The sequence below is a fragment of the Liolophura sinensis genome, chromosome 6, assembly GCF_032854445.1.
Source record: "Liolophura sinensis isolate JHLJ2023 chromosome 6, CUHK_Ljap_v2, whole genome shotgun sequence".
Classification (NCBI taxonomy): Eukaryota; Metazoa; Mollusca; class Polyplacophora; order Chitonida; family Chitonidae; genus Liolophura; species Liolophura sinensis.
Window position 1 is genome coordinate 41,417,628 of NC_088300.1, and position 26,514 is coordinate 41,444,141.

The window sequence follows — 26,514 nt, forward strand, 5'->3', positions numbered from 1 at the left end:
TAGCTCTTCCCTATATACACATGAGGTGCAATGAAAGACGACAGAATGTATCCTAGTTCAACCTCAGTTTCCGCGGGGTGCTTTACTCACTAATCTGAAACGAAACAACGCAAATAACAATGAGTCAGTTATATTTTCTATATACAATTTACAACAAAAATTATACAACCACACAATATAATTCAGTTCCATTTCACTATGTTTGCCGCTGGCTGGTTGTCTAATGTAAATGTGGTTTTCAGCAATCCGCGTGAATGTTTGGAAGTGGTCTGTTTCACTCAGCCGTTTTGTGTTTAAGTCCAAAACTCTTTTAAAAAACAGTAGCAGGATGCTTAAAGTCGGCGGAATTTGTACTACCACAGCATAGAGTCAGTGGTCAAAATTTGATACACATATTTAAGAGTTTAATTTTTATTACAGTTTTAGTCTTAAGTCCGAACTCGCTTTGTGAAACAGGCTCCAGGTAAACAGGTGAGTGTGGGCCGAGAAAACCATGACCGCAGGTGTCCTTTTCTTTTCTGATAAACAATACTTTTTAATTATAGTCCAACAGGTGGAATAATTTTCATTAAGAACTTAAGATGAAGAGATGTCTCACAGAGTAATATGAGGTGTTAGTTTCACGTGATTTGAAAGGTTTATATGTTTAGCCGTTGTCCGACATAGAGAGACAGCAGAAACGTGACAATAATTATCTCAAACGTCATTAAATGTCACAAGTATACAAGACGTGTGCCATAAAAACTTGCAACAAAAACACACTTGTTTTACAATCATCTCCGCGTAGACTATAAAAATACGACAAATATATTAAAATAATGACTCGTAAGAAAAAGAACAGCTGCCTCAAAATATGAGACAAACTTAAATATTCCGTCGTATAAATTTGTTGACGACTAAACGAGTTGCTCAGGGCTTCATACTCGTCACTCCCACTGCAAATTAATTTAAGAAACACTTTGTTAAAATTGAAACCTTTTAAGCACTACGACTAATTACCCCCGGTGGCTCATGTGGCAGTGACTACTTTCATGTAGGCTGCCGGAGTGCGGTTTAGGCTGCGAAGCCGGTTGTCTGATGAGCGCAACTTCCCGAAGCTGTTTACTACGATACCAGATAGTCACATTAACGACCCTCCTCTAAACATGTTACAAAAAATATCCCGGAAACCAAGAAAACCTCCGCCAAGTACGTACTCCTTAATAAATAAATACAGCTATTTACATTGAGATGATTGTATTGAGTGACAGAATGCGCTCTAGACTGGGTTGACAAGTTACACAACTCCTAGACATATACAGACTGTTTGATCAGGTATCGATCTTCAGGAAATCATATCGGCGGTCAGGTCAACAGGATATCATCCACGGGACCCTGTCAACAACCCCGCGTCAACACCGGAGTGTCAAACAGCCAATAACAACAGTCCAATGCACCCGGAACAGTTTGAATAGTTAGCAACAAAGCCTGGCCTAAGACAACATTCCGTTCCCTGTGCATAATACACACAGTAACAGGCCTGGGTGCAAAAAGATTCGCCAAGTTTTGCTATTATGTTTGAATCTATGTATTCTACAAAACAGCATTAGATAATTCAGAAAAATATCGCACTTCTTTGTCGTAGTTTCGCTAGAAATTGAGCCGCCATTAAAACAAATCATCATCACCACCGTTTGTAGAGATAAATTGTATAAATTCCCACAAATGGATGTGCAAAGTACGGTCCTGTGTTCACACGGAGCTTTGTGCTTGGTCAGAGATTGTCAGTGGCCTTTCCCCCGCCGCTAGAGGGCACCACTTGTATGTACAAAGGTTAAACTCCGAGCTGGTCAGATCATTTGTAGTCGATATGGTTAGCTTGTCTACACAGACAAACAGCAAAGATGATTCCTGCAACCTGAGAAAAACAGAAAAACAGAAAAGCAAATGCTTTTATCAACCTGATAAAATGGTATAATACTAGGCTTAATCAAGAATGGTAAACCCAAGAAATATGTTAAAACACGTTTAGTTAAAGATAATAAAAATTACATAAGAGAAAACGGGGCTCATTCAATTATTTATTTATCTGATGGGTGTTTAATGTCGTACTAATTAATTTTTCACTCATGATATGGCGCTCAGGGTTATGAGAGGAGGAACGAGTCAGCAGGAAAACCCTTGTGATTTAAAGCCAAAGAGGAAAGAACGAGAGCTGGATTTGATCACACGATCTTACTGGTCCAACGCCTTTACCATCTGAGCCAGACTAATTACCCCCGTTGGCTCATGTGGCAGTGACTACTTTCATCTAGGCTGCCGGAGTGCTAGCTAAATAAGTAATTAAATGTTTTCGTTTAATGAATGAATGAGTAGTGCCGTGCTTATCACCCAAATGATAAAAGGGCATTTTGTCAGCATGTGATAGCAGTGAAAAGGCAGCATGGCGACGTAAATGGCAATGGCCAGTCTCCCAGTAACAGGGAGATGTACACATTATTTTGCCATAGCTACCGTGTTACAATGAGGCTCAAATATTAGCAGATATTATGATGAATAAATATCACTTGGCTGTCATGATAACTACGTATGAGTAAAGCCTTATAAGCCTTGTAAAATGGATCGAAATGTATTGAAACCATTTCTCAGGGAGAGCAATTCTTATTTTAATCTCAAAATACCATTCATCATATTTTAAAGAAGTCTTACAATATTTTTAGAGACGTGTCATTTCTTTTCAATAAAGTCAGACTATGTGCAAGAAGGAATGCATCAAACATGATCAGTGTGATAGGCCTAGATCCGTCACCCGCTGCGACCCGATAAAGAGGCGAAATTTGACAACTACCATCCCACGTTGCATGATATAGCCGTAAGCATGCCAAAGAGTGACAGGTAAGATGGATTACTGGACGGGAGAACTGTTTTACAGTGCAGCGAACTGCCGTCAAAAGTTTCTCCATACTCCTGCGCAATGACGTTTATGGGTTGAGGAGTGACGACTTAAGCTGCACATTCACGCTTATTTCTCCACTTACCTCCACCAAGGCTACACCGAGACCCACAGCTATTAATATAATACTGCTGCTTTCCACCCAGTTAACGATCTTCCCGTGACAACCCTAGGCAGTGACAAAAAATACACAAGTTCAATGAATTTCAATACTCCACTTAAACTCCAGTTGGCAGTTTTACTTTCAGTTCATTATGCATCCTAAACAAACAAACCCATTCACCTTACCGGTTTTCACAAAGTCTAGCTGTTCTGTGTCACACTTTTCTGTTTCTGTGGTGCTGTAGATTTACTTTAACGGGTTTCGTCCGTTTCACGAGGACAGTGTGAGGTATCAGGACCATATTTTACCGAATATATAGATGCGGTGTTTGGAAAATGATGCATTTATTATTTTTAGATTACGACATGTTATCATAAGTGAAAAAGAAACCACAAGTGCAAGAAACGAAATGTGTGTTCCGGTCAAAAAAAAAAACAAATAAACTGAATAATTATGTTTGTTTATGTGTGACATTCTGTCCAAAATGTGGTGACAATAAGCAAACAAACAAGTAAACAAACATCTTCTGGTTTGTTTATTTTTTTCTCTCTCGTTTTTAAATGACCTGTTGTAATGAGTCGGTTAAGGCTGCCTGCTTACACCGAAAATTAATTACTCTGATAAAGGTAAGGGGAGAAGTTGTCACGTGACTTACATCCTGATACATGTACTGTGGCTGTGAGTCACGTACACGTGCCTCCCTCATACAGCCTTCCAGGTCCACGGGACGTGGGTGGACTTTATCGATGTCATCTACGACACAACAACTGCCAGCCGTGTACAAATTCTGAAAACATTTACAGTAGTATTTGAGCAACCAGACCGAACAAGTGAGCACGTGTAGGGATATCACTCCCTGGTCATTTAAAAGACTCGTACATTTATTTACCGTGTCTGACTTAAGCTGTTGTTGATGAACTATTAATATGCCAGAAATACGTTTTGTAGAACTGGATGTTAACAATTTCCCTTACATCGCTGTGTTATTACTGAAAGCCGTCATTCGTGTTTGTAACACCTGAATGTCAGGCACGAAGGAGGAAGTTAGCCATGTACATGGATGTGACATTATAATAGCGGATATATTTTCGACGGAGGGTTGAAGAGAAGTCAGGTAACGGGCTAGTCGGACTTACGTTTGAGTTAGTAAAGTAAAGCATGACGTTCAAACACATACTATTTATCTTGTGTACAAATAAAGGCAAAACTTTGCTCTGACATTGGAGATCAGCACCTTTTTCGCTCCACGGCCGAAACATTTGAGAAACAACGTAAAGTTGCCATAAGCTCTGAATGAAATATAAATAAATTTTGCGATATATTTATTTGATTGCTGTTTGATGTCGTACTTGGTAGCTTTTATTCACTTGTATGATGCTGTTCAGTTCGATGCGTGGCTGGAGAATACACGCATTTGTGTATGAAATGATCATGTGAAGATAAATCCAAGAGAGATAACTCACGTTTCTCTGTCCAACCTCTGAGAACCAGGAAGTGTAGTAATATTCAGTGAAATTGTCTGCCCCGCAACAGGAAAACTGAAACATACAACAAACTCCTATGAGTGTCTGTCTGCCTCATAGAAAGATTGCCCGAACGGCGACATATTCCGCGAGGGATGCAACAAACTGAAAAACGTCTGCTATACTTTTTGAAGTTGTGACACAATAGATAGCAACATGCAGGTGCCGCAATACATTTAATTTTGTATATTTCAAGGAACAATCTCATTTTGTGTTAACGACGCGTGAGAAGTTAGTTGCAAATTTACATACAATGACGTGTCTCTAGAGGAATTTAAGCTCTAGAGCCAACTGCAGCTTACTATGAACAATAACGTTACATGATGCGCAGAAAGAAATGCGATAGACAATCTCTTCCAGAGTTGTCGTTCTTGGTTCACATCGTTGGCAATAACGTGTATTGGTAAAATAGAAGCCACAACTAAGAAAAATATATATTATGCACATAAGACAGAATGATACCTTATCAAACTGGCTGAATATTTACTACAGCAGCTTGTTGAGCTTCCGTCCTTGTACGTACATTAGCAACAAATGAGGTACATGTGACATGAACTCACTCTTAAAACTATGAACTATTAAAGTCATCGTGGCAGTTCAACAGTCCATCTACAGAAAGCGCTTGTAGCCCGTTTGATAATATAACAGACAGATCGTACTTATCAATATCAAGGTGTGTGTACATGTATTGTGTCTTCTTATGGCAGGGCGAGCCCATGCCCCCAAAGTGCTGCCGCCACTGAAGCATCATGCCGAAGACACCAGATCCCACCACATCACATTATACTGACACCAGGCCAACCAGTCATGTTTCCGTTTTCTAACCTCTCACTGCTGAGCGCCAGGCGAGGCAGCAGCAAGTACCATTTTAAAAGTCCTTGTATGATAAGAGGGTTTGATAAGAATAATGTAAAATAATACAGTAATATTAATCGCAATTTTATCACTGGTCAGGAATTACTCAAAATGCCGTGTTGTCGTCACATTAAACCAACGATCACATTAAAATAATGCAAATGGACCAGGGCCTGTATTTATCAAGCGACTTTGGTGTTAAGTCATAAACTGTAATTCCTTAAAAGCTAAACTAAGAATAGAAAAAAAAATCAAATTATGGTTGGTACATAGTTCTGTCGTAAAGAATCTGTGCACAAATTTTCTGAAGCAAAACATTTTATTTGTAGCTGTGTTTGAATTTTTGACCTAAGTCTTAAGACTTGTGATAAATATGGGCACAGGTCTCGGCGATGTTTAGTATATCGGTAGAATCCTGAATTCAGAACAAGAAGCAATGTTTGCAATTATTATATTTTCTGGCATGTGCAGATACATTGGTGTAAAACTGCCAAATAACGATATCATGTTCTTTCTTGCATGCAAAATGTGTGAAATCTTAGAATAGATGGAATGGTATAGGTTTTACGATATGCCTCAATGAACCTTTCCCTTCAGCGACGCGGACGCCATCATGACAAGACCAGCCAACGTCGACGTCATGAACACGGCATAATCTGATTCTCTTTACTTAGTACGGACGATTTGAGTCTGTGTTATTTTACATCTGTCTCAAACACCTGACAAGATAAGAGAATCATGTCTGAGAAAAGAATGAAAAAAAACGATGAAGTAACCGGAAATAAATACCTTTATAGTTGAGTAAAAGCTACGACTATCAGCTGGCAACAGCCTGGCACTATAAATCTATGTGAAAGCATTGTCTGATGCCAGCATGATAAGCCATTACGGCTGACGTCGGTCTAGTGTGGCAGTCGCAGTGATCAGCCTTGTATTATGTATAATGTGCTTGTTATAGCTACTGCCAGCAGAAATATGTCCGTTTTGACTGATTTCCTCGCCACTGAAGGACGCAGAAATGCATACAATTTCATCTGCACGTAACACCGTTTTGCCATAAATCACACAGTTCTTGATACTTGCCCAAGTCACACCTGTTTATGTGCTACCGAGCTCTGGCTGACTAAGATTGCCTGCCTAACCCACTGCTGTCGATAGACTTACCTTTATCTGGAAGAAATCCATGGCTGCATCGCCGCTGGCGTTGTAATTCTTCACGCCTGATTGTAACTTTTCCAACAGATGAGATTCAATCTGCCAAAAGCAAGTATTACAGATTTACACTAGACTGAAAATAGGATCTTAATAGTAAATGTTATAGCAAGTGAAAAATAAAATACCTGGCACCCGACATGTTTTCTCAGAGATGTATAACTATCGAATACTGTAAACAAAGTAGTCATTCAAAGCAATACAAGGTGTGTCAATAGAAACGTACCTCCCCTTTCTTGACAATGATATAGATGGCGACACCAATTTCCGCAGCCACGATGAGAACCAAGCAAAGGATGTACTAAAAAGAGAAGAGACATATTCTGTATAGCATATGTCTTAACATTATATTCACTGACTTCTTATTATAAACATGAAGCATTTTTTTCCCTGCTGAAATGAGGGCGAAGTCTTAGAAATCGAAGATGACATGTCCAAATATGTAGGCAGGGAGCCTTTAAAGTGCTTACTTGTCAATCGCTCGTTAACAAGCCGACGTTCTATCGTACCGTTTAAGAATTCATTTGAGTATGGAAGTCATCTTATGTGGATGGTACCTTTTTGCCTAGAACTATATCTGTATAAGGATGGTCAGCGTCATCTTTCAGACTACATACGATTCGGGCAAAAGGATGGAACTTTAATTTGACACAGTAAATTATGTTTTCTGGAATAGTATTGACAGCAAGATTTAGTGACTTTCTCACTACTCACGAATTATATTGAGTAATATTGACTTAATAAACAGTTTTCAAAATAGTACAAACTCCATGCCTTGAAATAGGAGAAGTTGTGTGCAAAGGAAAAAGCTGAAAGGAATGCCTTTACTTCACTGTCCTGTAGATTTACAAGGGAGTTTATACGTGAACACTGCAGTATATAGTACATGTGTGACGTGAAAGTCAAACCTGACCGTGGGCAAGTCTAGTACACAATAAGGTTACAATTATAAATCACAATGTAATAAATATGTAAAAGATAAATGCCTGGATAGACCAATACTTTTGCATCTCCTTGAATACATTGTTCCCAATATTTTCTCGATATGTTTAACCGTTACACAACCATTTTATAAATGCTGATTGTAGACACTGAGGTCACTGGCGGATGTTGCAGAGAGGGATAAAAATTCAGTAAATAATGCAAAATCCAGTAATTAAAAATCTAGTAAGAAATGCAAAATCTAGTAAGAAATGTAAAATCCACGAAACGTAAAGTATCCAGTACCATTAAGAATTAAAATATTTTATTAGTGTGTAACGTTCAAAGATCTAAATAAACGATGTTACATCCCTTCTCCTGTGATCCAGTTTCTTTGTTTTTATGTACGAGGTTTGTGTTGTTTGTGGGGATGAGAGACAAGTTATTTGTAGAAACACTCCCTCAGAGTTCTTCACCAGGGAAGATCCGTGCAGAGTGCTCCTGTACGACTCGGAGAGCTTCCATACGAAACACCGCTATATATAACACTAGTATGCTTATAAAAGTTTCCTAATCCCTCCCCCCTCTGCTTTCCTTCTTTCATATTCTGCCCAATATCTGGAGCATCAGCTCGCACCTTGTCTTCATCTGATGTGATCTATTTTGACTGATCTACTTTGTGTCTGCGAAAACGTTTGGCATTTCTCACACAGGTGCCCGCTAACAATCCTCTCACAGATTGCAGGGTAGCTCTAGACCATGCCAACCATCAGCCATCTACCACACGGTCTGCATGATTAACACACCAGAACTACACACAAGACGTATGAAAGAGTCTGCTGTGTCACAGAGTACCTGGCTTTCAAAATGGGCAAAAATTTAAATATACCTTGTTAAGAAAGAACAGGCATTTAGCTAAATATGACGTAATCTGTTCCATAAAGGTTAAGATAATAATTTGTCTGAAAATAATTTGAACGGGATTTCAACACACAAGTCAAATATTTCTGCAGAGATTACGCATTTGGGACATCCTTTTCATCTTTCTTGAAGATTATTTCCTATTTCCTTCCATAGCGGAACATCTCAGAAAACGTTTTCCTTTAATATGACATCGACTCCTATACCCAGCTATTCTATATTTTGAGAGACCATCTTCAATGTATAATGTATTGTAAAGGTCTTCTTTTAGAAGGGATAGGAAGGAAAAATTGGCAAGATTGGGATTCGAAGTTGTTGACACATGCGTGTACTTACCACTCCGAGAAAACGGGCACTTTCTCTGACTGCTCCGCAGCATCCACAGAATCCGACCAGGAAAACAAAGGCTCCGACGCCCATTAGGACGTAGGCTGAGGTATACAGGTAATCTATCGGGATATCCAGATCACCAAACTTCCCGAAGTAGTACTCAATCTGGGGATCGACACGTATCCAGATACCGACGGAGAGTACAGCCGAGCCGGAAATCTGTAACAGACACATAACAATGAAAATCTATGACGTTAGTAATAAGTTGAGTCTGCAGAATTATCAATAAAAAATGGAACACGTCTAAACTGAGCATTACCATGCATCCACGTTGCTTAAATTGGAGTATCCTTAGATGTGTAAGTATGCCATCATTTAACACATCTGTGGGGAAAACCCAGACAATTGTCTGTGGAATTATGACTGCTGCCAAACTACAGACTTCCCCCAAATCGACATGGACCACAAACATTTAATATGTCCTGGATGTAAATGGTAGCCGTCATCGTAACAGACACATGAACAATATTCCGGCTACCGCTATATGTTTATCTTTATTATTAAAGCGTTGTTTATAAAACAAACCAGAGAAATGTGGCGTGATTCAGCTTTATAAGACGTAAACATAACTACTACAATATTCATCAACGGGTCTGAATTTAAGCTTTAACATGAACAGTTTGAATAAAAGCCTAATTGAGTTAAATTGACAGACGCCACCAGATGTCACCAGTTAGGTGTGAGTATCACACTGTCGTCGCTGATTTGGATTTGCTCTCAATTCGAGCTTCTATTATGTAAGTCTTTTATATTAGTCGATGTAAGATAGTCCACTTGACTATGAATGGTATGTCGGTGTCTTCTCGGGACTTTCAAGTATCCAAATAAACTACTTTTTACAGTTTTTGCCAGGCTAGAGGAACAGTTTGGCAGATGTTCCTAAGTTTACACCTTAAATCTGACCCGGTGCTACCTGCAGCTGACCTCTGCCAGCTACTTGGCGTTCAAAGACGACAAAAATATCGCATCATTCTGGTAATGGAGGATTCACCTTAAAGCAGGTCATCTATATATAACCCAGGATAATTGCAATCTCACCAGAGAGTATAGCACGCGGAATTGTTTATTTTGAAGTTTCCACGTATCGTGAAGGCAAACGATGAACAGACATTTTTGTTTGTCGTGTGGTCGTTGGACCAGTCCATAAATATCGGCGTACAAGAGTCGGACAATTTAACAAAAACAATGGCCAACGCTGATGAGGACGGGGTATGTTTACTGTATGACTTCAACCCGGCCCTTCAGGTCAAGTCTTTTTTTAGCGAATTGGTAAATAACCAAAAATAATGAATTTCTCGTGAGAGTGGGTTTGTTTTTCAGATCTCAAAATTTCTCTTGCGTTAACGGAGCAGCGAAGACCTTAATTGACACTGGCATTTGAGTCTATTTAAATTGAGCCACAGAGATGCGAATATATGTTAAATGTCTTTTATCTGAAATTAACGAATTTTGACAAGCAAAACACATATTGCCTATACAAATGTAGGAGTTTAACCATAGGTTTTTGGCTGATGGACAAAGAAAAAAAGAGAAGGTGCTGGGCGCAAATCAATGGGAAACTGAATCGGCTGAATGATCGTAAATTGTCCTAGTTAAGTACCATCAGCGGAATGTTCCATGAGAAATGTTCCCGTATATCTGCTAACACAGTTGCATAATTGACGGCTGCTAAAGATTTATCTTTCCTGCATACAGATAATAAAGGATGTATCTAACATAACGTTGCTAGCCTGTTGGAAAGAATGTAAATACGCATCGTTAAAACCACACCCGTGGCTGCTGCCTGTGGGTAGCAGTTATACGCTCTGGTAAAGGTGGGCAACCTGTGAGTTCCTCACCAAGACTATCTGGCAATCTCATTATATACAGCTAGCTGTATGTTCTGGTATAGTGACCTCGAGCAAGACAGCCTACCGAGATAGTGGTTTTCTACCAGGTTCCAAAACGATAAAAAGAAAAGGTAGAACAGAAGGATTTATGGAGTAGAGCTAAGGCTTGGAAAGCACATCCAATACAAACACTTTGGCTACTTATGGAACCGGATGAAATGTTAATTATGCTAGCAATGTTACCACTCGACATTTCCCTCTCTGTTTCGGATGTGAGTTTATCGTTCAGCTTAATCGGCGACCCGTCATCAGAAGAAAGCTCAACATGGCGCCCAGTCGTCTTATACAATATTTACCTTTTGGGATTCATTTGTCTGTGAGATGTTTCATTCCTAGGATACTACTTAAGCTTTTCGGAGTTTTGAGGTTGGCATAGAAAGTACACACTTAAATACAGGTACACACAATTGATACGAAACCAAAACACAGTGGTTGTGTATAGAACCCTATAAAGAGCAAAGCTTTTGTGTAGCCAGGGTGATGTTCGTGGCACTGGTTAGCATCATTAGTGAAAACAGTCACGAATAAAACTACATGAGTGAAATCAGGGGAGAAGAAACGGGAAGGCTGTAAAGTGTTCTTTTTCTGAGTATGTGGCTGACAGGTAATTTACTCGGCGTAGTACAGAGAGCTGACGGCAGTGACCTGACCCGCTCTAAACATTACAATCTGGACTACTTCCAAGACAGTCGAGGCCAACAGAATGTTATCTCGTCCCAAATTTGTAAGAAACCTTGATTAACTGCCGTCAACTTCACCCACATAAGATCAACGAGGTGTATGGGTTTTTTGGGTTTTTTTTTATCCTTTCAACCGCTGTGGTGGTAGTAATGTGTTTCTTGGAAGCCCTTAAAATGCCAAGAACTAGTTCTTATTGCTAGGGGCTGACCTATGATCCTCTTATCAAATAATTATGATGTCCAACCTTATTTCTCCCTCAAGAGGAAAGTAGTTTCAAGTTACCACGATTTCACCCGAAAGCAAAAATTTCCCAGTGTCTTTCTCTATTGCTGATATCTTTGTCAGAAAAGAGAGGTTGATATCCCATTATATACATCATCAAGTGACGCCCACGTGTAGGAAATACCCCTAGTCCAGATGAACATTAGGCATAATAATTATAACGAAACAACCGATATTCTGGGTAAAATTGTTTTAAAATTGTCCATTTTCAGACAGGAATGTCATGTAGAAGTCAACCTAATGTATTATACTAGCTCAAGCCCTGAATGCCTTGTACAGGGAATATATGACAATCTAGGAGACAAAATCATCTCTTCACAGACCAGAGAGCAAAGGTGAAAATGCAATACTGAGTCCTTGCCTCACCCAAAGTCAATCCTGTACACTAGTCTCAGTGAGGTACCAAAGTATTTGCTGACCGCTTTTTCATCTTGACTTGCTTTTATGTCGTTACCCAATTCTGACTATTGTCCACACGAAGCGTCCTACACACATGGTTAGTCCCCAAGTTAGCACCAAGTTTCTGTTGTTATGTAACTCTATTCTGAATTTCAGAAATATTCATCCGACACTGTCCATTTCAATAAGAGATAATAACAGGTTATCTGCTTAAATAGTCTCCCTCATTAGTGTTAAGGAGAGTAACACTCTCCAGTCAAGAAAATATGCCATGACAGCCTGTAGATGGCTTCATCTTTCATTTTGCTACACCACAGACCTTTCAGTGTAATGGGTTTACAGTTTGGTTTTGTAACAATCCATGTTTCCTGCTGTAGTGGAAAATCGTTACAAATAATAGCCGACCTGGATAGTGCTCTTGATGGACAACAAATAAACTCACACATAATGTGATTAAAATCGGAAACGGAATAAACGTATTTTATATATATCGTCGCTGCTGTAACACCCTAATACTGCGGTCAGATGTACAGATGAAGGAAACAGGAAATAACCCATGGAGGAAACCATCGCATCATTTTGTCCGGTACCTGACCAGCCTTCTGACGTAAGCTGACAGAAGAACCAGCGGATCCAAGCCCATTGCATAGTTGCCATTGCAAGACATTTTAACAAACTAATGCCATAACTCCGAGAACAGATATCTCGTCATTTTTGTCACGAAATGACCCCTATATTTCCGATGAGGCGTTGAGGCATGGTCATTCATTTAATATCTGTGTAAATATTCTTAAACCATCTTCGAAAATGAAGAAACAGCCAATATATATCCCTAAAAATGAGTTAATACACCCGAAATCTACGTTCCTTTCGCAACGGTTATTTTACTACATCATACTTCCAGAGAGGAGCGAACCCGAAATCTAGAAATAAATATGTACCATTCTTGTATTTCCCAGAGTTATAACATTGGAATGAATGAATGCTTGGGGTTTAACCTTATAACATTGGTCTGCAACAACAAACTGTTCAGTGGGAGTCACAATATCTCAGCGACAGACGCGTTGTTTGGTAGTTAAGATGAAGTTAGTTTATCATAGCTGTGTGGAAGCTTACCATGGATTCGAACATGAGAGATAATTCGACAATAATCAGTTTTCTAAACTGACACCTTTTATATGCTGCGGTCAGCGAGATGTTTCCCACTGCTCCCCTTCCCTAGACACCATTTCACATTTCTGAGATAACATCAGCGAAGTACAATTTAGGATTTTCTGTTGCGGGAAGCCAAAAATATCTGATGTCATTTTCAAGATCGTTAATATTTCAAACACAAAAAGAGCATGAGTATTATTCTAACAGACTAGACAAAATGGCTCTATGTTTCAGTCCACCTGACACAATAGCCAAGGTTTTATCTCTCTGATCTCGACCTTGCCGTTAAGACGGGAGAGAGCCTAGCCTCTCCATATGTAAACACTGTGTAAACAAAGATCACTGGTTGCCATCTGTCATAATAATGAGCAATGTGATGAACTTCCTACAAATGTAATATGAGAAAACAGACGCCCGTCCATTCACAGGGGCGGCACAGGCTATTGAGGAAGCGACTGATGGTAATTGCCTATTGTTCTCACGGTGTTCTCACGAAACTATTGTTACTCATTCATCGTTGGCAGCTATGCCTCTGGACTGATTGACAGTACTTTTAAAACCACACCAACAACCTTGTTGTCTTAACGTTGGAGGCTTCCATATCGCTGTACTTCATTCTGTCCAATGTCAATAAATGAATTCCATATTAGTATGATATTTGCCAGCTGTGTTGAAAGGCAATGCATCTTACAGGTGCATGCTAGTCAAAGATGTTTTTATCTTTCTATAACCACAATATATCAGTATTTAGGTTTGGATCCTAATTTACTTTCATGACCAATCGTTATGTTACATGGTTAATTAATTCACAGATAATCGCCTAATCGCCTTTCAGAGCTCTCCAAACACATGCTGTGGCCTGCTCTGCCTGCTTCAAATGTGTCCCATTTATAAACCACACACAGGGGTTCACACGTTATGACCCATGAGGCAAACATATTTATTACAGTGCCACGGGCCAAGGAAATCAATTTGACGGCAGAATTCATGTTACAGTCAGTCATCAGGCATGAAAAAGCAAACTGGGAAGCCTGGGATCGTTGGGGAAAAGCCACGGGAGACATAAACAGAAGATATCAATAGATCCACTGGTTATTAATACCTGTGCCCTACCACAGTCAGTTACGTCAAGGGCGGTGGTCGGAATAAATGATGGGAATTAAACAAACTATAATAATTCAGTTTTTATGGTGGGGGGAGGAGAGGGGAGGTTTATCCAGCGTGACGTATGATTTCAGAATGCGTTACCTTCTTTGTCTAAGCAATTACATGTAGTATGCTGTATTTGTGTCTGGCATGACCACTTCCTCACACATGGTTAATATCAGTATTTTGTTTTTCGTAATGAGTAGTTATAGGTTGCCTCAAGGCTTTAATACTACACAGATAAAATGACTTACCCAGAAGATGAAGTTACAGATGAGGAGAGCGTATTTGGCGCAGCTGTCACACCCGGCCATCCTGTATTCAAATTCTTGCCCACTATTCGCTTTCTGTCTTTTCCTTTTTTTGGCTTTCCTTGTCTGCTTAGACAAAATACTGTAGCCTGAAAAAAACATGATGGCTTATTGTTAGGTTATCCTCAGAAATATGCGTTGACTGTGACAAGAGCGGTGCGATGCCGGTACACCTCTGGTGTTCGATCCGCCCTGGCTGCGGGGAAGCTGCACGCGGAAGCAAGAGCACCTTTAACTTTCTCTCATCTCTGACTTTTCACGCTAAAGGCTAGAAAACCAAGCATTCAGAGCCCTGCCGGGAGAAAACATCTACAGTCACTTTAAAGTCATTTTTCACGCGAATTCCCACGGGCTCTTGATAATAATTAGCCACAAAGTCTTGTGATGCCTGCCAATCAAGCTCCTAAACCACTTTGAACCAATGGGCGTTCAAACGCTTAACGTGTTTAGCATATGGTGAAGACCGTTAGGCAGGTAGCGAAGAAGACGCTGCCTGGAGGAGCCTACTGTCAGTGGTTGTAGACAGTTGGGCTTACATCCCGGCGATTCACAAGACACAATGCTGCTTTCCTCCCCTCAGAGGCCTTCACCAACACGCCAGAAATGATCTCCTCAAACAAGTAGCCTATGCGGCAGGTTTTTAGCGTTCTACAGCAGTTATACAGATAACAATGCCATTTCCCAGTTTGTTGTTTTGCTTGCTTTTTTTTTGCATCACCAACTCTTGTCGGAAATGTCTCTCTTCAACACCTAGTAACCTTTCCCTTGCTTTATTGTCTAACAGTGCCGTCAGACCGAGGTCGGTAATTAAATCAATGTTTATCGCTTGCGGTATCGAGTCGTACGGATGCACAGTCAGAGTGCCTCCTTGCATCCACACTAATGAAAGCAATTAATTTGCCTCGCTCAACACTGTGAGATAATTATAAGTCGATTAACCATACAGTCAGCAGAGTTTTCACTGGCTTAACGTGGACGAAACAGAACGGTGCACTCTTTACACTGGTGTATAAATATCACTGGCTAGAATACGAGAGGTAATTGAGGTTATTTGACGACAACGGCCTATTATGCCTATTAACTCTGGTGAGTGCCAAAACTATTCAACAGTTCCTTTTAGCATTACTTATCCAGTATCTAACTGGCGTGTAAACCTTAAACTTGTGTAAACAGAAGTTTACCAGAACTCACCACCGAATCTAGTTAACATTATGAGTAAAACAAATCAAATACCTAAATAGATTTGTAATTAGGTGTTTCAAGTAATTCAGGCTTAAAATTCTATTGAAATCGTTAGGATTATTCCGTATTGAAATCGTTAGAATTTTAAATATTCTCGGCAGTTTTGTGATACATTTTATGACAAAACGACAAATGGTACACTCATGAAACTTCAGTATCTTTTAGGTTTTGTTTTAACTTTTGAAAACATTTGATCGTGAGACTTGGCGGCCATGTTGGATTTTGTTCAAAGCCTAAAAAATTTTCTTCTCCACAACTGTTGAAGCGATTCAGCTGAAACTTAAACAGCAGTTGCACAAAGCCTCGACTTGACAAGGAGGATTTTCTCCGCTGAAAATTGTACAAGCTCTCTATTGGATGACAATGTCATGTGACCAAAAAATTCGTTTGGCTAATATCTCCTTAACCAGTGAAGCTAGAGATGCAATCTTAAGGTCTAACATCATTCCAATGTAAGGATACAAATTATACATAACTGGAAGTGACCTGAGTAAACTATTAGTTGTGCATGACAAATAAAATCATTTTTACATTTTCAAAAATTAAAAATCTTCTACAGCTAAAAGGCTTAACAAGAAATGCACGAAACATAGATATGTGGGGGATCCGGAGATATGCTTTTGCGAGTAAAAATCTGGGTGTCATCATCCACGTGACCTGGCGGCCATACAAAATAATATGAAAATATTTGAGAGTCATTTTTTCCAGAACCCCATGTCGCATTGACTTCAAATTTAGGGCACGTAACAAGCGTTCCCTAGACACAATTGAAAAGAAAAAGAATGCAATATGTGAGCAAAAGAGGTTTTAGCTGATAGAGCGAAAGTGACGTCATGTGAAAAATTCCTTGAATTTCAATATTCTGAATATGCAATCTGACGTAGTTTGACGCGAATCTGGTCTTATTTCTTTCCTGTAAGGTGTATTTTTATCGCAAAGTGCGATAAAACTGCGAAAAAGCGCAATTACCCCCACATTTGTAAGTCACAGAAAACAGAAAACCGTTACAGCTGTAAAGCTCAAAATTGATCAGTGTAAAGGTCTATATATGTTTCACACTCAGCTGTCGTGATAAATACAGGATGTACAGGGATCCGAAATCTGATGAAAGACCGAATTTACTATATTTGGCACATCTATATCACTGCAGTATATAATGCCTATACAATGCATTCGTGTCTAGGATTAATGTACAAACATTGCAAGTATCCTGCTAGTTTGACGTTCTGATCACGCACCTGGTCTTATTTCTTTCCTGCGATGTCGCAAATTGCGATCAAAGCGCGAAAAAAAGGAAATTTCCTCAGTATTTGAAAGTCTCGTTAATGAAAACTGTTACAGATTTAAACCGGAAAATCTCGGAGTGCAAAGGGCTGTATGTGTACTGTATGTGTGCCGAAACTCGTTAAAGTGTTTCAAATGTACAGCACTTCAAATCTAACGGAAGATCCGTTACAGACATTTACACACTGGCCCTACTGGCTTAATCCCCGGCATTGCTGTCCCCGACAGCTATATTTATTATTATTCTCAGCAATTTTGTCATATATTTTATGAAAACCACACAAGGTACATTCCTGAAACTTGAAACTTGAAGGACTTGAAGTTCTGCTTTTTAACTTTGGAAACACTTGATCGCGTGACTTGGCGGCCATATTGGGTGCAAACACGAAATAAATCTGCTGGTGAGATTGAACTTGCAGTTGCGCAAATCTTAGGCACGTTCAGGGTGATAACGAGGACGTTTTCCGTTAAAAGTTGTGCAAGCTCGCAGTTGGGTGAAAACGTCATCTGACCAAAAAATTTTGGCTAATATTTGCTACACTCCTGCTACACTTACAGATGATGATTTACTGCAAATATTCCTATCTGATGCAGTTTTGGACGCTGCAAAACCTGAGGTGGATATATCTCCTTACCTAATGAGACTGCGGACGCTGCAAAACCGGAGGTAGGTATATCTCTTTACCTAATGAGACTGCGGACGCTGCAAAAACGGAGGTGGATATATCTCCTTACCTAATGAGACTGCGTACGCTGCAAAACCTGAGGTGGATATATCTCCTAACCTAATGAGACTACCGACGCTGCAAAACCTGAGGTGGATATATCTTCTTACCTAATGAGACTGCGGACGCTGCAAAACCGGAGGTAGGTATATCTCTTTACCTAATGAGACTGCGGACGCTGCAAAACCGGAGGTGGATATATCTTCTTATCTAATGAGACTACGGACGCTGCAAAACCGGAGGTGGGTATATCTCCTTATCTCATGAGGCAACAGACACAATCTTAAGGTCTATAACATCACCCCAATGCAAGGAGACAAATTTTAGATAACAGGAAGTCACGTCAGCAAACCGCAAGTGGTACATGCCAAAAAAAATCGTCACTTTTACATTTTTCAAAGTTTAAAAACTTATGCAGCTAAAAAGGCTTAAGAGAAATTCGTGAAACATAGGTATATCATAGACCCGGAGATGTGCTCTTGCGAGTAAGAACCTGGGTGTCACCTCGCGGCCATATAGGGTTGATATGAAAATATTTGAGAGTCACTTTCACCAGAACCCCATGTCTAATTGACTTCACATTTAGCACGCGCTTGGACAGTACAAGAACGCATTGTGTGAACAAATCAGGTTTGAGCGAAGGTGAGGTCATCTGGACATATTTGTTAATTTCATTATTCTAAATATGCTGTCTGAAGTAGTTTGACGTCCTCATCAAAAATCTGGTATTATTTCTTTCCCGCGATATATACTTTCTGCCATACTTGCACGTAACGTGAATGAAAACTGGTATAGCTGTAAAATTGAAAGTCTCGTGGTGCAAAAGGCTGTTTATGTGCTGTATGTGTGTCGAAGCACGTTGAAGTGTGTTAAACAGTACAGATCTTCAAATGTAACGGAAGAAAACGATGCAGATATGCACACACAGGCCCTACCCCGACATCGCTGCTCGGTGACGTATTCTGTGTTTTTAAAATACAAAATTTAAAAAATAGAGACTTTATACTGGTTCTGGTCGCTTTACCATCGTTAGCACATGTGCTTTAACCTTTCCTAGCCAAATCCAGCCTTGTCTCTCTCAGACATGCCTACTTGATTTTACTAATGTTTCAGGTCACCCACATAACCCACCTAGCCAAGTTTTGCATTTGAAAAGTTGTACACAGTTTGACGCAAAATCCCAAACTGCCATGTTAAATTTAAAATGGAGTTTGCTAAATAGTTGTTCACTCTAGTCTCCATCATACACTGGCTTCATCAAGGATAACGACTTGTCTATAGCCTCTACCAAAAACTAGCTTTATTAGGACGGACAGTGGCTAATCAAGCATTGAGCATGTCAGGGACAAAGACTTGTTTGTAGTCTCTACCAGATCCTGGTGTCATTAGGACAGACGGTGACGAGTCACACATTAAACGTATCAGAGAGGAAAACTTGTCTGTAGCGTCCAGCAGACACTAGCTTCACAGGGACAGACAGTGGCTAATCAGGGATAAATACTTGTCTGTAATCTCATCCAGGCACTGACTTCATTTGGGACCTACAGTAGCTAATCAACCATTAAACGTAATCAAACTAGCTTTATTTTTGACAAAATATCAGGAATAGGCGCTAGTCACTACCAGATCTTGGCTTCACTGACGGAAACTCACCCTGCTTTTCAGCATACTTCACAGAGAGATAGACATAGGCTCATGGCAATTTCGAACAGATTCGTTTTGAAACTGAGGAGGGTAGCCACCATGAAAATAGCTCATACAAAACATGGTGCTAGTCTGTAATTTTCCTTATGGAAAAAATATAATCCTTTCTACCATGTCTTGATAACAACAAGATTGAATAAAATGAAATCGTTTGTCATTTTCAACTGAGAGACAGTTTAACAGAGAAACTTAACGTTCTGTAAGTAGTAATGCACGCAAAGCATAGCAACATATTCCATGTTAAACTGTATATATGTGATAAATACACATTTATATGTTAATCAGGATTCGGTTTAGCCTTGGTTTATTTCAGTGAAAATGCATCAGTATTTACAATGCGCTCTGTGCATTGTTTTATAATGGAATTCTATATTAAATCTTTCGTTTAGAATTTTGTTTACAATAAAGTACAATCAACATTTCACGCGCATTTCAAGAGTGGGTAGATGAACTCACAACAAACACGCATATGCTCTTATGCACCGTATAAGGGGAGATAAATGTGCTGAGTAAATGATGTACTGTTTGTCTAACACACGTGTTCCTGACGTCTACGAGCAAAAGAAACGTTCAAATCGAAACACACTGCACAGCCTACACGGTTAGTTTTCTGTCTGTGTAAATAGCAATGATAAAAAAAAAATGATCAATTTATCAAAAAGCTACCTTAAACTCAGAGTCGGTTCTGTATAAGGATTGTAGGCATATACACGTCTCAACTTGTAGCATTTGACAGATTCTGTGTTATGAGTGAAACACAATCAACGTCATAAGTTATTAATATAAAAATACTGTAATGAATCAAACACCTTACAATTAAGTGTCTTAATCTTGTTTATAATTCTCATGTGAGGAAATCTGAACGGAGTGGTCAGAATCTCCTGTCCTCTGCTGCTTCAGTGTGTCCAATTCCGCTTAAACCTGGGATATGTGAATGTATATGCATCGTGTTGATTAAAATCGTCACGTTGTATGAGTGTACAGTTGCTATCAAAGCGCAACTTTGACATATGTTTTGATTGACGAAAACTTGTAAACCAACATGGTACACAATTTGGATGCACAGTTTGGATACTGTTTAACTTTAAGTGCCTGAGAAATCCCTTGCGTCTTTCTGGCGTCATTAAAATTATTTTGATCACTTGCTTATTTATTCTTACATTATATATCTTTCCGTCCTTTTGTACTGAGTTTTGTATTGAGCGTCGATTTGGAAAATATTCATGCAGTTATTGACATGTAGCCTTCTGTTATATGATTGACAACTGAACAGATTCATACCAATTTTAAGACTTTAGTGTACTTGAACAAACAGAGAATTCAAAAATATCACACAAATATCGGACTTCCATATTTTCCGAGTTCACGCATCATGGGAATTAATTTACATATCACGCATTATGTATTTATTGCCTTAACAAAAAGATGACTACATGTAATTAAAAACTTACGCCGACTTACCTTACGCCGTTCTTTTGATTCCTTTGCATTGTTTTATAATAGAATGGTATATTCAATGTCACATCTATAAATTTTGAGTAACGTTTATTAGAGTCCAGTCAACATCAACGCAGTTTTTTACCTAATTCTGCTCATGGTGTTAGGATGTGCTGTTTACGTTGCTACTCTTTTGCGCATGTACACCAACAGTTGGGTTAAAACTCTGAGGTAAATTGGCAATAGCAAAAGACTGAAACTAGAGTTAAAATACAAAGATGTAGAAAATGAAGATTTTCTTGGTTTCTCTCATAGATATTGATACATTTATATTTGCTTTCTAGTGATAACTTTTTTGCTTATCGACATAGGGAATTAGTCAATGAAGTTCCCTAAAACCCCATTGCAATCTATGTATAGATATACTTTAACAGTTAGAAAATCTGTTCATCACACCACCAACAAATCATGACAGATCAGGTAAATCGAGGAATTCTGGTAACCCATGCAGCTTCAAAATTCTATATATTCCACGAATTCTATTACTCGGATAACAGTAATATAACTTCAGTGATATTACCAGAATACCGGTCATATTTTTTTACAAAGTTACTATGTAATTTATAATTCCAAATCACAATTCAGGTCGTCAACCGCCAACACAAACCCAAAGTCAAATTTCCAAAGACCAGTTTCAATAATAAAAATAGCAATTAATAAAATTCTCTTAAAATTATTTTTACATCATTATAACGGAAAATAGTTACCTGAAGGCAAAAGTAGTAAATTGTCATTGGTGTAGGAATAGACATACACGTATAATAACCGATGTGTCAAATCCAGTATGTAGTCCTCAACACTTTATGCATGCTTAAATCATTGAACAGATCCATATTTGTATTATACAAGACGGAATGCTATGAAGCAAGAAAACGTATACAGGTAGGTCAGTTGCGCTATGTTTTAACTCTCCATATAACCTCAGCGTCTATGTACACAAAGACGATTTGAACACTCAATTGTAGGAGGGTAGGGGTAAGGTGTTTCCAACATAAGAGTCACGATGCTTTTGAGAATTTGATATTATGGATGTCTCCACTTTTGGGAACAGTTAAGCCCTATAATACTAAAAGCAATCGTTTAATTTCATTATTTCTGTAGTTACCCAAATTGCAATAGCACTGATGTCAACGTCGCAGATCCTTACATAATTCAATGAGCAAATGAGATGGCCTAGCAAATGCATGCGTACAAATTTTTTTTCATTGGCATGACAATACAGAAACTCAACTTCGAAATGCTCCAAATACTTTGCACATTATTGCACTTTCGAGATTCATGTCGCATACGAAGACAAATTACCGATACCAGACAATGACAGCTGGGAAGAGAACTTCTGAAATTAATAGTTTTGATTCACAAATGAAGGCCTAAATTGAAACCAGGTAGCACATGGCATTGATAGCTATAGGAAAAACATTTGTTCGGCAATCATAACCGCAAATCTAACACCACGTCAAAGCCATAAAGCAACCCATTTATAGTCTCAGTATGTTTTCCCGTGCAGAAATGTCACCAAAATTTGGCCCAGTGAACTTGCAAGAACCAGCGAATCATGAAATTATCAAAGTCATATGTTACTTAACTATATAAGTCAGTGTGTCAAGGATATACGAAGTATCGCCTTCTGTGTGAACGACTCGACATTTATGAAGCGTTTAGCGTTTCTCTTGGCTATTACCAGAGCGATGGAGCCCCGTTTAACAGTCCTGAGTTCTTCAAAATCAAATAACCAAAGCACAGACGTTTTAAGTCTATAATGGCCAGACACTCTTTAGATTAATTTCCAAAATAAATATTAAACTACCTACAGCCAGCGTAATAAAATTAAGTAATGGTGACATAATCACAGCTTTCTTATTTAGACAGCTTAAACAAGAATCAGACAGGCAGAGATGTCATTTAGAAAGTGGATTAAGTAACAGTATTATCGTTAATAGGGATTTATAAATATATTAAAAAAAATATATATATATATATATATAGTACAGGGAATATAACACAGATTCTAGTGTTGGTTGAGCTCACTGCGGGATTCCATGTTTACCGACATACTTCCTCGTTGTGTAATCCATATTAACGATAATACTCTTACTTAATCCACTTTCTAAATGACATCTCTACCTGTCTGATATATTCACCTAAGGGAGTGGCGTCATTTGTCATCATCAGAGGGGTAATGCATGTTCGTTGTAAAGTCTACCGATCTACCGATCTATTTTTGTGGAAGGCCTGTTGGTCTGAGGCCTGACTCTGAGGTCTCTGGTTCGAAACCAGTGGTCGAAGTGGTCTCAGCCAAATTTCAGCACTAGAATCTGTGCTATATTCAGAAAGTGTAATACTGTTACTTAAAACAAGAATATTTCACGAGTCTCTCGTAATATTTTGAGTACATAAATACAATGATACCTTGTAAAATTATAGTACAGTGCCATGACACTTACGTGTATGTAACGTGTACGAAACATGTACGTGCGCTTTGTTAAACCATGCAGTAGGCGCAACAAGACATACATGAGGCTGTATACAATATAATAAAGACGTACAATATAGAGAGGAAAACCAGAGCAGCCACGACAGTGTGATAATTGACAAACGGTTATCTGTAACTGGTGAAATCTGGCCTCTTATCAATTTACCTTAGCTACAGAGCTTTTTTGTAACCGTACATGTAAATCCTTAAACAGTAACAAATTACACGCCCTTAGCAATATAGCTTAGGCAGAACTGGGGGAAAATGCAGTGATGTTAATTGAAATATATTAAAGATCACTGGTCTGTATTCATCATTATCATTATTTATTTATTTGACTGGTGCTTTACGTCGTACTCAAGAATATTTCGCTTTTACGTCAGTGACAAACATTATGGTGGGAAGAAACCGGGCAGAGTCTGCGGGAAACCTACGACCATCCGCAGGTTACTGACACACATTCTCATGTACGGTGAAAGAGAGAGCTTGCATGAGCTGGACTTGAACTCACAGCAACCGCATTGGTGAGAGGCTCGCACAATCAGATTCTGGATCTTGAGCATGATGAAATTTACAGATATAAGTGCTTTTTGGACATTTTTAACAAATAATATGATTGGCTTCACTCTTTGGGAAGTTATTTCCTGGCTGGGGCGGTTTATTAGATATGAAAAAGGTGAAGACAAAATCATGATGTTTAATATAACCAGGTGAATGGCCTAAAATCTCCGCACACATACAGGGGTCGCACAACTATGTTACACCTGTGGCGTCATCAAAATTAAGTAAGTCATTACACACATCTGGTTTCCCATCCTAGTTTCCAACGTTCAACACGTGGGTCCAAGCCATGTGAGTTTTTCAAACATTATACCGTGAACTATTAAACCTCTCTCAAAATATCTTATCATCGTGAAAGCCAACATGACCGATAAACACATCAAGAAACCATGCAGCCGTTTATGAAGGACTTCTACGTGAACTCTGTCCTTATCAATTATCTCAAAATATCTGGAACTAGGACGACATCTACGTAAATTGTCTGCCTAAGTTAAGACGTTTGGGAGTTTAGTGTTTTCGACTACTGTGTATATCTTGTCTATGTCTTAAATCAAAGGAAATTAATAAAGGCTTGTCTCAGCTGTTAAATGCATCAAAATAGAGCTGTAGACGAGGTAAACATTCTTCACTCATAAAGCCGGTTTATTTTACACGATGAGAAAGAAGCCCTGACGTGGCCATGTACACAAGCTTGTTTTCATCTCTGTGGAAGCCCCTAAATACCTCACCTGATTCCCTACTCCACGGGCCCCAGATTTCACGATATGCACAGACGTGGAAGCTATTCCGACCGGCTGGAAGAGAAACGGAGGCTGTCAAAATCCGCCACAGAGACACGAGTGATGGTTATACAATCCTTAGATGGGGCCATGGTTGAGGGTATACTGACAAACTGACAGTAGAAACATAAAACCGTATACCTACCTTAAAGCCTTGTTTAACACTCTGAGCTGTAGAATTATACAGGGCTGAATATACGAACAGCCCAGGAAATATATAATATAGCTTGTTGTATAAGAAGAGTAACTTTTACTTCTTCTGGACCAGCGTACTGATGAGCAGTAAGGAATAAGCCAGGACTTTCTTATCTACAATATATTTCCTATCTTAAGTGGTGGTTGTTTCCACACACTGGTTGTCGTGTATTAATAGAAACAAGGGAGGGTTAGTACAGAATGCTGTGCATGACCGTAGGGAGTAAAGACGCTCCCCCAGCACACTGTTTGATGTGTAATTTAGAGTCTGAGTGTTCTTATAGCTGAGCTTAGCGAACGACTGCCAGCTTGTTACCAACAGAACATGGCCCGCCCGCTGGCCGTTGTGCCTGTAGTCAGAAACAGGTGTGCACGTTTACCGTTTCTTTATCCTCCTCTCCTGACAGAGGCAAATGAACAATACTCTGAAGTATGCCCATCCCAGTGGAGGCAGATTAACAAAGCTGTGGAGCCTGAAAAACTGTGGGGATTCTCACACTGTGTTTCAAAAGTGAAATAAATAAATCAAATGTACACATGCATAGAAAGAACGTTCCATAATTCAACCCCATTGTATAGCCAAGACTATATTCCCTTAGAGATGATACTTTGTATTCGTCTTTCTAAGAACAATAGCTCTCTCAGATTTTCTCCCACCATGAAACAGGTGGGTGTTACAAATATTCTTGAGTACGATGTTTAACACCAATCAAATAGATGAATAAACATAAGCAGTAAATATTTCTATAAAACTCTAAACAGAAAAGTTTAACAACCGAAACTCAGGGCCCAGCTGTTCAAAAGTGTATTTAGTAGCCAAGCCGTGTAATAACTTTAGTCTTGACTAAAGTGCCATTGGTTTTGCATTAGGCTAAGACTGGCATTAAGGACAACTGGTCCTAGGTCATCTCTCTGGTCGTACGTGGGAAGGTCTGCCAGCAACCTGCGGATGGTCGTGGGTTTCCCCCGGGCTGTGCCTGGTTTAAACCCATCATAATGCTAACCGCCGTCGTATAAGTGAAATATTCTTGAGTACGGCGTAAAACACCCATCAAATCAAATCAAATCAAACCTAGGTCATCTGTTAGTTGTTTTCCGATAACATTAATGCTTATACATCCCTCGCCTTGGATAAGGCCGGTACGGTTCCAAATAACGACAAAAACGAAATGCCAGATATCATAAACGTTCCGCTCATATTTACCAGAATCATTTTGAACATTTAATCCAATCATCTCATATCAAATCCATAGAGATAGCTCTGAAAGCTTCTGAATGTGGGTAGGGTCAGGGAGTATATGACTTGGAAAAGTAACATCGTCACGAGAGTATGC

At 39.2% G+C, this 26,514-nt stretch overlaps 1 protein-coding gene across 2 annotated transcripts in view; it reads right to left on the minus strand.

The window, feature by feature from the left end:
* Positions 1-114: 114 nt before the first annotated feature.
* Positions 115-26,514, minus strand: part of LOC135468365 (CD9 antigen-like) — a 33,333-nt gene continuing 6,933 nt past the window's right edge. The window contains exons 2-9 of one of the 2 annotated variants that reach the window (XM_064746576.1): positions 14,664-14,809; positions 8,804-9,016; positions 6,852-6,926; positions 6,578-6,667; positions 4,499-4,573; positions 3,691-3,822; positions 3,018-3,101; positions 115-1,897 (exon numbers count right to left, since the gene is read on the minus strand). In XM_064746576.1, the coding sequence (XP_064602646.1) occupies positions 1,835-1,897; positions 3,018-3,101; positions 3,691-3,822; positions 4,499-4,573; positions 6,578-6,667; positions 6,852-6,926; positions 8,804-9,016; positions 14,664-14,723 (792 nt within the window). In that variant the 5' untranslated portion in view covers positions 14,724-14,809 and the 3' untranslated portion in view covers positions 115-1,834. Of the gene's footprint in view, positions 1,898-3,017; positions 3,102-3,690; positions 3,823-4,498; positions 4,574-6,577; positions 6,668-6,851; positions 6,927-8,803; positions 9,017-14,663; positions 15,119-26,514 lie in introns of those variants that run through there. The other variant, XM_064746574.1, reaches the window with a different exon arrangement.